The sequence below is a fragment of the Mirounga angustirostris genome, unplaced genomic scaffold (assembly GCF_029215605.1).
Source record: "Mirounga angustirostris isolate CCGP_5_RB_7025 unplaced genomic scaffold, mMirAng1.0.hap1 SCAF_2, whole genome shotgun sequence".
Lineage (NCBI taxonomy): Eukaryota > Metazoa > Chordata > Mammalia > Carnivora > Phocidae > Mirounga > Mirounga angustirostris.
In genome coordinates this window covers 20114960-20126443 of record NW_026991710.1, presented here as the reverse complement: position 1 = coordinate 20126443, position 11484 = coordinate 20114960, and the positions used below count along the sequence as shown (strand labels likewise).

Genomic DNA, 11484 nt, shown 5'->3' with positions numbered 1-11484 from the left:
AAGATTGCTTTTCCTGGGTGCCTGGGTGGCTCAGATGGTTAAGCGTCTGCCTTCAGCTCAGGTCATGATCCCAGGGTCCTGGGATCGAGCCCCGCATCTGGCTCCCTGCTCAGCAGGGAGTCTGCATCTCTCTCTGCCCCTCACCCTGCTCTCATGCTCTCTCTCTCTCTCTCTCTCGCTCACTTGTGCTCTCCCAAATAAATAAATAAATAAATAAATAAATAAATAAAATCTTTTTAAAAGAAAGTTTTTTTCTGCTTCACGGGAACAACCAGGTGGGCATATATGTGCCTTTGGTGGCACAGGTGGGCATATATGTGCCTTTTTCCCCCCTAAAGGTAAGCTACTCAATGGAATAGCAGGGACACAGTAAGCTCATAAATACCCTTGTTGACAGTCTCTCTTTAGAAATCATGTTTATTTGCCAAGTTGTGTTTCTGCTAGAGAACAAAGAGAAATTTGCCCTTTGGTGACTGAATGAGGTCAAAGCATTATAATCGGTGTCACCAAGCCCTGACAATTTCTGCCCCGTGGATGTAGTAAAAGCAAGCAAATCACTGCCATCCTTTGAAACATTTGCTCAAGTACACCCACAAGCCCCGGCTGCGGACTGCAGGCAACACCTCTTTGTCTGCCCCCAGCTCAGGGAGCCACAGCAGCTCAACCGTTTGGACACTGAAAGGAATCACAGTTTTGGTGGAAAGCAGACACCAGTGCTGGTCCCATTCGCCTCTGACGGGAATGAAGGGGCAGTAAAACACTTTGGTGGACCTTGCGTTATGGGGTCTTGAATCTCCGGTCTCACCGTGGTTGCAAGTTGCAGAGGAAGGCCTGGCTCAGAGAAGCTATTCTCAAAAATCCATGAAGGGTTCTCTTTGCAGTCATGGTCATGGCCAGGCTGGAGAGGCTGCTCCCAACTGGGAGAGGCACATCATCAGAGAAACGTCATGACCCTGGATGAAGGGGAAGATAAAAATCAACATCCAGGCTTCTGAAGGACAGCCTAATGGACAATAAATATTTTACCAGCTCTAGCTATTTATATGGAATGCCACCTTTTCACCCTATCAAATTGTTTTCTTTGTGTTTTCTTCCCTCCCCCAAGTCCCATTACTTTTCCAAAGCGCAGAAGGAAAAAAAAAACAACAACACTGTTGTCGCTTCGATAGTGAATTCTGTACACACAGTAGGTTCTAGATAATGTTAGTTCTTTTCTTTTGGTGTCCCTTTTCACTGAAATAAGCCTGTCCGTCTCTACTGGGTAAAAACCGTCCCCCCAACCCTAAGAGAAAAATCTGACCAGAGGACAATGTAGGTGATCCTATTTTAGACAATCATCAGACTTTTTTTTTTTTTTAAGAAGCCTCGCAGAGCGACAGGGTCAGTCCCTCTCTTGGCCTGCAGGAGAGGCCAGTGGCCCCCAAATCAGCCGTTTCTATTTTCAGATCCCCAAGTCCAGAGAGTGCTAACCTCCCCTGTGCTGAGGGCCACGCAGCCAACCCGGCAGCCGCTCAGGCCTGCAGCCTCTCTGCATTTACATTTCCATAAATTTACATCCAATTTGTGCTGAATCATATCCCCCCCACGCAGAAGAAATGAAATACATTATCAATAAGTACAACAAATTTGAATAATCTGGGAGCAGAGTGACTTTCCCTGTCTCTGTACATTTAACTCCTTCCTTGGGGCCCGACTCACACCATTTCCCCCACCAGCCTGCCCTCGCCTCTGCTTCCCCCCGCCCCCCTCCTCTCTCCCACCTTCTTGATTTTCTGGCCTCTTACCAGGAGCCCCACCGGGCCCTGCCTCTCCCTTTGCCCCTCCTTTCCTTCCTGGCCTCCTCCAGCTCTTGGCCCTTTGCTGCTGACTTCTCGGTCCCCCTTCTCAGAACCCTTCCATCCCAGGAGCGGCCCTTCTGCCTCGGCTGGTCCCCGCCCCCTGCCCCCGCAACGCCCCAGCCAATCACACCGACGCCTGCACCCCTCCAGGATGGCAATTGCGGGTCCCGGCCTGCCAGGCCATCATCAGCCCCACTCAGTCATTTGAGCACCTCAGTGGTGGTTCAGCAGGGAGTGGAACTTCCTTCCACCCCCTGCTGCCTGGCTGATTGGCAGCCAGTGGGGCTGGGGGGGTTGGGGGTGGGGAAGCAGCGAGCAACTGATTGTTTGCTGCTGGGCTAGGAGGGCATAGTGGTGGCAGAGAGAGGGCCCAGGAGCTCAGGAGGCAAACAGACAGAGGATGCTCTGAGTCAGGAACCCCGGGCAGAATCCGGGTCTGTCTGATGTCTGGCTGCCAGCCGTGGGAGGGAAATGATGGATGAAGCGCTTTGCAGAGCATCCCCAGGTAGGGAGAAGAGAGGAGGCTTATCTTTTATAGAATTGAGGCCAGTGGCCCAGGGGACCTCAGGTCTCAGCGCTCTGTAGGAAGCCTGACTGCCATAGACACTAGGACCTACAGTCCTCTGCAGTCTTCCCCCCACCCCCTTAAAATAAAGAACAAAGGAATGCACTTAGCAACCAGGTGGGGTGGGGGAGGGCTCCTGGCAGGATCTGTCTAAATAGCCCTTCTTTGACAAAAGCAAGAATTGGGGATCTTAGTTCATATCGAGTTAATTTTTTAAAATTATATAAATATACAGTATATACATATATAAGACATCACTATAAACCGTTATCATTATGAATCATTTTCTTCCCAGGCTCATCACACTGGATTTCCTAATTCAGGCAGGAGAAAGGTGACTAGGGGAAAGGAGTGGTCATGAGTATTGCCCCAATTGTGTAGTTCAGAGAAAAGCTGAGCCAAAAATCTCAACTAGGTATTTTCTAAGTTTCCTTTAAGGAGAACACTGACATTTTTGCTTGGGCAGCCAGAATTTGAATTGAAAATAGTGGCTGGAGAAGTTGTATCAAAAGCTTTAGGGCTTTCCCGGGTCTCTGGGGCTCTTGGGACTTGGCCAAAGTCATCTCGCAAGTCAGTGGAGACATGGTGATGAGAGGCTAGGTTTCTAACAACCAGTTCAAGTCATCCTTTCGCTCCCAGTCTCTCCAGAGATTTTTTTTTGTTTGGTTTGGTTTTGTTTTCATCAGTATCTATCTGCTGGTTCAATGTCTTAGATTAAGCTATTTTGGAGTTGCCACATCTAAAACCCTCTCAAACTTTTGAAAGTGAGACGCATCACTCAAAAGCATCTAAGCACTTTCTTCTAACCCTGTACGTACATATAAACAAACAAACAAACAAACAAACAAATAAATAAATAAATAAATAAAGCTGGCCCTGGGGCTGTGAATCAATATGGAAAAATTGGGACCCTGGAGAGTGTGTGAAAATAGAGGCAAAGCCAACGTTTCAATACTAGTGTCTGGGTGGCAAATTTAAGATAAAGACAAATTTAAGACCATGCCTGGTTTTCCATTGGTCCCGTGCAAATGGACTGTGGGCTGGAGCATTTCATGTACCGTTTTTATCAGACATAAGGACAGTTGGTGAGCAGTTTTAGTTTTTTCTTTGACAGAAGTTCACCACGATATAATTAGCTTTGTTTTTGTCAGCCTGGGCTGCTGCTGCTGAGGTATCTAGAGGCCTTTTGGTAAAGGTGCCTAAAAGCTTACATTGCATTTAATTATTATTATTACTCAATGTCAGGCTGCATAAATGAAAAGAGATAAAAAATCTCTTAAAAAATCTTAAAAAATCGCTTGCAGCTCCATTGCTTTGGTTCGTGATTAAACCACATCTCACAAGCTAAGCAGGTTCGAGCTGGCACTCGAGGCCTGGAACCCTCTAAGGAAAACCCCAGCCAACTACAGAGACCATGTCAATGGAGTTGAAAGTCTCCCTGCATGCTGCTGTGGGTAGAGGCTTGCCACTCTTCGATTTTCCTCCCCAATTTTATTTTTAAATACCTCAATCACTGGCTGACTGACTGCAGGGAAGAAAAACACATAGGGGAAACAGAGTCACACAGAGGGCTGTCTTAAAGATACATGGTCTCTCAGGTGAAGATTCCTGGGCTCGCAACTGCTTCCGGATTGTCCTGCTGCCTGGCTCCAGAGCAGCAGGTGAACTGAAAGCCTCAGGTGCACATGGTAACGGGAAGGGCGGGGCTGCTTTTCTACCTGACTGCCCGCGGAGAGAGAGGCACAGACCAGGAGGCAGTGGAAGGCAGATGGACCAGGTTATGCCTGATCTTCCTGCAGTGTATATCATCCACAGGTCGGATGAAACCAGATGGTTTGCCAGAGGGCAATATATTGGCAGACAGTACTTTGCTTCGTAGCATGAGACATTGATCAGGCTGTTAGGAACAAGTGTTTGGCACCGAGTTAACCCTAGACGTTCAGCTCAGGGATGAACCTTCTTTCCACCACCTCCTTGGATTAAAAAGAGAATGGATTAGGTGGCCCAGCATGGTCAGGAAACCAGAAGCCTTAGGCTGCATTCTAGCCTCTTCTTTCTTCTCTTCCCGCTCGCTAGAACATTACTTTGCAAAACCTCGATGGTAAGGCTTGTGAACCCTCCTGGACAGGGACCATGGTCTGCAATGTTATTGAACATTCCCAGGATGTGTACAGTATTTGTACACAACGGGCACTAAATAAATGTGTTACCTGGTAGACTGGCTCTTTCTCATAGCCCGAGCTGTAGAATCTTCTTTAGATGAGGGCCCAGAAGGTCATGATGCCAGGGGTTGTTGCTTGTTAAGGGCTGCCAGGGACAGTTCCGACCAGCCAGGCTCTTGATCAGTGTATCACCATCTGTGTTGGTTATCTGCTGATATATAGCAAACCACCCCAAACCTTAGTGGCTTCAGACATAACAGCCATGTATTTAGCCATGTGATCTGTGGGTCAGCAAATTGGGCAGTGCTCAGCTGGGTGGTTCTTCTGCCGGTTTCAGCTGGGCTCATGCATGAACATCTCATCTGTGGGGGTCACTGGCATCACTCACATATGTGGCAGTTGGCTGGTTGTTGGTCGTGAGTCCGTCATCCAGCAAGCTATCCTGGGCTTGTTTGTTTGGTAGGGTTCACAGGTTCCCAAGAGCATAAGCAAGGATTAGTGCCCCTGCACATTTGCAACCTTGCACTAGCTAAAGCTAGTTACGTGGCTGAGCCTAGAGTCAAAGCTACAGACAATGGCAGGGAATTATTAACACGATTTTACAGTCTACATGCCGACAAAATGAGGCCAACGATAAAATGCAATATGGCCTTCTTCCAGGTGTGGTACCTCGTGTTCAGGTTTCCAAGATGCTGAAGAGACCCTCTGGGAGCCAGATGTCCTCACCAAGTCTCTGTTTCTCCATTTTTCAGATCTGTTTCCACATCTGATAAATGACGAGAACACTCATCTCACAGGGTTGATCCGGGATCCACAATGGGCTAAAAATAATAAGTAAATGTTGACAGTGATGCTCCCACAACTGTAAAATGGGTCCACAGCTTCTTCTCAACCTACCTGCTTGTCTTCACAGGTTGGGCTTCTGCAAGACTGGAAAGCTCACCTTGGTGGTGGTCCATGAGAGGATTTTAGGAGACCTGGGAAAACCACCTTGAATATTAATGACTTATTTGTGAAGATTCCCTGCCCTCTGTAATTCTCTTCAGTCTTTCCTCTCAGGAGACAGCCTCAGATCGAAGCCAGCAGGTCTTTAACACCTGCCCTGACAGAGCACGGCATCCCACTCAGAGCTTTTGGTCCTATTTAGAATTCAATATTGTTTTGTTTTCTATTTTATCATTTGCTTTCTATTTATGACAGCTGATAATTTGCGAAATAAATGTAAGTAAACATTAGTAGCTTCAAAAACAATGTTAAATATATAATAACGCGTGGTCCCTTCGTTCCCGTGACCAACAAACATTTATTTGTACAGCACCTACTATGTGCCAGGCCCCGTACCTAAGGTTCACTGGGGAACAAAGCCACCGCCCTCCCCCGCTGGGAAGTGGGTCAGGGGCTGGCTGGATTTGGGGGGTCACGCAGGTGCCTGTGAAGCGCGCCTCCCGCCAGGGGAGAGCAGGAATCCCGGAGCTAGTAGTGACCAGCATGCTGGGACCCCTTCGGCCCCCTCCCTGCGAGAATCGTGGTGTGTGTGTTGGGGGGGGTGTAAACGTGGGGCCCGGGCTCCGGGGCACTGCGCGGGGGGGATCGGGGGTCGGGGCTGGGTGCGTGGCGGTCCGGGGGGCGGGGGCCCGGGCGGCGCGGGGAGGGCGGGGGGCGGCCAGACTGTGGCTGCGGCCCGGCCGCCGCGGCTCCTCCTCCCCTTCCCGCGGAGGCGGACGTTGAGTCAACAGCGCGGGCGGCCGCAGGCGGCGGCGGCGCGGCGGCTCGGAGGTGCCCGGCCCTGTCGGGGCCGCGCGGGGCTCGGGTGGCGGCGACGGCGGCGGCGCGGCGCGGGGAGGCGGAGGCGGAGGAGGCGCTGGAGGAGGCGGCGGAGGAGGCGGAGGAGGGCGGCGTCCGTGAAGCCGGCCCGCGCCTGCAGGAGGAGGCCATGAACGGCGACCGGACCGAGAGCGACTGGCAGGGGCTGGTGAGCGAGGTGAGGCCGAGGCGCCGGCCAGGCGGGAAGGGCCGGGCCGAGCGGCCGCCGCAGCCCCGAGCCCGCGCCGCCCCCCCCGCCCCGGGGTGGCCGAGCGGGGTGGGGACGCGCGGGGGACGCGCTGCCCCCCGCCCCCGCCAGGCGCGCCGTTCCTCCCGCACTGCCCGGGCTAGCCGGGCGCCACTTCGCTCCGCGCCATCTGGTACCGGCTTCTGGAGAGGGGCCTTCGTCCCCCACCCCCGGCAGGGTTGGGCCCCGGATTGCAGAGCGCAGCGCGGGGATCCGGGAGGAGAGGCGCCAAGCCCCACCTGCTTGTCTGGTCACCGCCGTTCTGGAGCCTCGCGATTGGACGGCGGGTGCTGAAGCGGAAAGGTGGTGCCAGTGGCGGGGGGGGCGGGGGGGGGAATCCGGACCCTGGGGTTCCACTCGGCCCAGGTGGAATTACCTGCCGTGGAGGTGCGGGTGGGGGAGTTCGGGGTCCTCCGTAGCCTTCATGCAGTCACTTACTCGTTTCTGTCAACACGTGTATGGCCGGCCTACTCCGTGTCAGGCGGGGAGCCTTTTGTCAAAGGCGTGAAAAGCAGGTGCAGAAGTCATCCCATCTGTGGAAGCAGAAAACACCAGTCCTCCCCCCCCCACCAAACTCTTTTGTCACAAACACGCCTGGGGCCCGCTTGTAGTCTCCGAAGCTATTCCCTCTTCAACCCAGCTTGGGCTTTTTGGCCCCGGAGGGCATGTCCACAGACTTTTCCAGGTGAGAGTGAGGGCCCATGTCCCCCTCTCACAGGTAGGTAGCTGTTCCTGACTTAGCACCATATGTGACTAGCCACGTTACCCAGCCACGCTGAGCATCCCCCGGAAATTTTCCATTCTCTCCCTCCTGAGAACCATCCCCTTTGCCCAAGGCCAACTTGGGGCCTCTTGGACTTGACTCCTGTGCACACAATGCAGGTTGTAATGGTTTGCTCTCTTCCTTCCCTTGTGGGATGCTGGAGGGGAAACCCGGCATTGTCTTTCTCCTTTAATCATTTTCTGGGCCTCCAGGTCAGTCTGATAACATTACTTAATGTTCAGTGTGTGTGAAGCATTGTATTTCTGAGGAGGAATAAGATGTCCTAAGTTCTCCCTGGCTTAGTTTGTTTACTCTTGGTCTAGTAGTTGAAAGCTCCTAACTAGACGACATTCTGATACGTTGTTTTGCCCGGGTCTAACTCTCAGGCTTTATGTCAAGGGACAGATCCTCTAGAGGACTTTTCTCTTGGCCCTTCAGGACTCACACCCATTAGTCAAGGAGGCTGGAGGTGGTTCTTCATAAAAGTCCAGTGCTGGGCTCTGAAATGACACCACTCCAACAAATACTTACCGAATGTCTATTAGCAGCCAGGTACATGGTGCTTGGGATTCAGTGGCAAAGAAGACAGACAGCCTCTTCTGCCCTCTAAGAGTTTCTGGAGCATAATGCTACAGTTTGAGAGAGTCCCACAGTAGACGCAAAGAGAATGCTAAGGAACAGAATGTAAAGGATGGAAAACCAAAGGAAGGAAATGCTTCATTGCACTCGAATGTGCCCCTCCGTGGCAGGCTTACCTCCACCTTGCACTGACCACACTGACGGTCGCCCCACTAGGACGTGTGTTTTCCTTGGCTTTGTTCCAAGGGCCTACACACTGGGCTCCGTACACAGCAGGTACCCCCGAAATGCTTATGGAATAAATCAAGGTCCTGGAATGGGTCTTTCAGGAGTTGCTGTGCCTGTTCCAGCTGCATTTCTGCAGGGTAATGCCTTCTTGCCTTCCACAGACATTCATTAAAGGCTTGCTGGCCTCACAGCTAGAGAATTTGAACCCTGGTCTGTCTGACTGCAGAGCTTGGGATCATTGGGCTGTACTTTGTATTTTGATCATTGGTTCATCTGTCTATATCTTTAACTAGACAGCAGCTTCTCCAAGGGAGGGGACCATGTCTTACTCATCTTTGAATCCTCAGCAACTAAATCAGTGTTTTTTAGAGTATGATCCACACATCACCTGCACTAGAGTCATTTGGGGAGCAGAGTGCAAAGAGTTACTCTGCGTTTTTGGAAAAAATGCAAGTTTCAGAGTCTCTCCCCAAATGTATTGTGTGCCCACCTCCTCACCATGGATACGTCTAAGTCCTAACCCCCGAGTAGCTATGAATGGGACCTTATTTGGAGATAGGGCCTTTGCAGATATAATCAAGTTAAAGACCATGAGATGAGATCATTCTGGATTTAGGGGGAGCCCTAAATCTAATGACTGGTGTCCTTATAAAAGAAAGTAAAGGTAGATTTCAGACACAGGGCTACAAGGGAGAAGGCCATGGGAAGACAGACACACACAGAGGGAGGCCATATCAATAGAGATCGGAGTTGTACAGCAAAAATCCCAGGATGTCAAGTTTTGCCAACCGCCACCAGAAGCTGGAAGCGGCACGGACCAGATTCTCCCTCAGAGCCTCCAGAAGGAATCAGTTCTGCTGACACCTTGACTGTGGACATCTGGTCTCCACAGCTGTGAGAGAATAAATTTCTGTTTTAAACCACCCAGTTTGTGGTAACTGGTTATGGCAACCACAAGAAACTGATGCACCCATGGCGTGAAAATGCCCAGGAGCATAGCCTCAAATCTGCTTTTCTGAGAAACTGAGCTCCCTGGGGGATTCCCCTGCCCACTCAAGTTTAGCTGGCTGGGTGTGGACTGGGTCTGGCGTGGAGGTGTCTGATACTTAGCCAAGCAGGATTCCAGGAAGAGAGTGGTCAATGGCCCGTGGTGTTTCACAGTGATTTTGGACCCCAGCCGAAGGAACTGGGGAAGAGGTCACCAGACATCTGACCTGAGCTGACTGGGCTTTTTGACAACTCCCATCGGTTATCTGCGGAAGACCTGGCTTCTGCCTCCCACCCTGGATGCACACTCCATTACCCCTCCTGCCCAGAGCCCCGTGCTCTCTTTCAATCAGTTTGCTTCCTCGGCTTGCCTCTAGGAAGCAGTTTTCATTTAAAATGATCCTACAGAGATCAGTTTTATTTTCATATTTTTAGTATAACAAGCTGAAATTACAGCCTCCTCTCAGGCCCTGAAGTGAACACGGCCATGCATGTGAAAAAGCATGGCTGGTGTGCTATTTTGGAAATTAAATGTCTGGGGAGGGGGCAATGTTCTTCTTAACACCACCTGAGGTGATCTTTCAAAATCAGGGAGAAATCTGGAACTGCAGCCGTGCAGACAATCCATAACTTTCTATTTCTAAAATAAAAATGCTAGCCACTTCACAGCCTACTGCCCTGTGATAAACCATGCCGAGTTCAATTTCATTATTTTCACTATTTGAGTGTTGGTTAATTAATTAGGTAGCAATCAGTCTCATATTCCTTGAGTGTGTCATATGACCCTGGGCCTCTGCCCAGAGTGGAGCCACTGACATTTGAAAGAGAGAGATTGAAGAGACATATAGTCGGCCCTGTGGTTAATGGCACAGCTTTGGGTCTCGGTTGTCGACTGAGATCTAGGGTTAAATCTTGCCTTCCTCTTTCTGGGTGCAAATGATCAAAAACCCAACCCAAAGTGGGTCAGCTCAGGGAATTAATTGGCTGATGTTGTGGGTTGAATTGTGCTCCCCCAAAACATGTTCAAATCATAACCCCCACCCCACAGCTGCGAACGTAGCCTTATTTGGAAATAGAATCTTTAAAGACGTAATCAAGTTAAGGTGAGGTCATTAGAGTGGGCTCCTAATCCAATGAGGAGAGGAAAAGTTGGATGTAGAGACGCACAGAGGGAAGGCAATGTGAAGTTATAGAAGAAAGAAGGCCGTGTGATCAGTTATGCAGCTAACAGGAGTGCCCGAGATTGCTGGCAACTACCAGAAGCTAGGAAGAGGCAAGGAACAGTCCTCCCCTAGAGCATTATTAGGGAGCATGGCCCTGCTGACACCTTAATTTTGGACTTCTAACCCCCAGGAGTATCAGAGAGTTCATTTCTCTTGTTTCAAGCCACCTGGTTTATCTAGCAAACCACTACAGCTGGCCTGACTACTGAGTCCCAGGTAGGGTGGTTTTGGGCACAGCTGGATTCCCTACTCACACAGACCCTTGGGTCTCCTTGCTGTTTGTCTTCAGCCTCAGCCTCCCATACATTCAAGTTCAGAGCGGAAAACAAGCTCTTATGTAGTACATTCCATAAAACCACAGGAATCGCTCCCCGTGAACCCACTCAGATCACTGGCCTGCCCTGGAACGAAACTGCTCAGGAGCGTGGTGATCTGACGGTCTTAGGCCCTGCCCCGGAGGCCACATGGCCCGAGAGCAGGTCAGGGCCCTGGGGGCTGTTTGCCAGAAGCAGAATGGACTTGAAAGAATCACCTCACTGTGCAATTTCTCTGAGCCTCGTTTTTTCCTCATCTTCAATAGAGTAATAAAGTGGCCCCTCATAGGTGCTGTGAGGCTCAAAGGAAGTAGTGCTGGTTAGTGCTTTGTCCTCTGCCAGGCAAATGGTCTGTGAACATTAGTACAGTGACCATGAACCTCAGGACGGAAACTTGGATATTCACAAAATGAAAACTTCTGTATTTTGCTACAACACCTGAATTTTGGTTACAGGTTCCCATTGTAAGGGTGGTGGAAGGATAATTTGGAGTGCAGTCATGCCTCTCCCTTTCCCTGAGCTTGTATTTACGTCCCAGGGGGCTCCAGCAGGACTCCGCCATTGGCAGGGGTGATGGGGGCGGGGGGCACGCATCTGGTGCCTGGCCACAGTCTCCTCATTTCAGGCTAGTATCTGGTCAGAGGTCACTGTTGTGTCCCTCCTTGTCCCCCTCTTATGCTGCTCATGTCCATGTAGTGCTCAGTCACTGCTCTGAGCATAGGGGACTTCACTCTCTGGCCCAGGCTAGCGGCCGGGCATTCCTATCCTGCCGCCC

The 11484-nt window shown here is 50.9% G+C and overlaps 1 protein-coding gene and 1 long non-coding RNA gene across 6 annotated transcripts in view; one reads left to right on the top strand and one right to left on the bottom strand.

The window, feature by feature from the left end:
* Positions 1-403: 403 nt before the first annotated feature.
* LOC123848674 (uncharacterized) lies at positions 404-6326 on the bottom strand. Of its 3 annotated transcripts, none has more exons than XR_010409322.1 (4): positions 5463-6326; positions 4954-5386; positions 4614-4776; positions 404-953 (listed from the first exon to the last, which is right to left on the bottom strand). It is a non-coding gene; the product is annotated as an uncharacterized LOC123848674 (long non-coding RNA). The 3 variants fall into 3 exon arrangements; XR_008506619.2 differs by having other exon boundaries at positions 4614-5130; positions 5235-5386; XR_008506618.2 differs by having other exon boundaries at positions 4614-5386.
* Positions 6327-6412: 86 nt separating this feature from the next.
* The window catches only part of CCDC149 (coiled-coil domain containing 149), a 102722-nt gene continuing 97650 nt past the window's right edge, over positions 6413-11484 (top strand). For 2 of the 3 annotated variants that reach the window (XM_064584339.1, XM_045881386.3), the window contains exon 1: positions 6413-6546. In XM_064584339.1, coding sequence (XP_064440409.1) covers positions 6499-6546 — 48 coding nt within the window. In that variant the 5' untranslated portion in view covers positions 6413-6498. Of the gene's footprint in view, positions 6547-6779; positions 6919-11484 lie in introns of those variants that run through there. The other variant, XM_064584340.1, reaches the window with a different exon arrangement.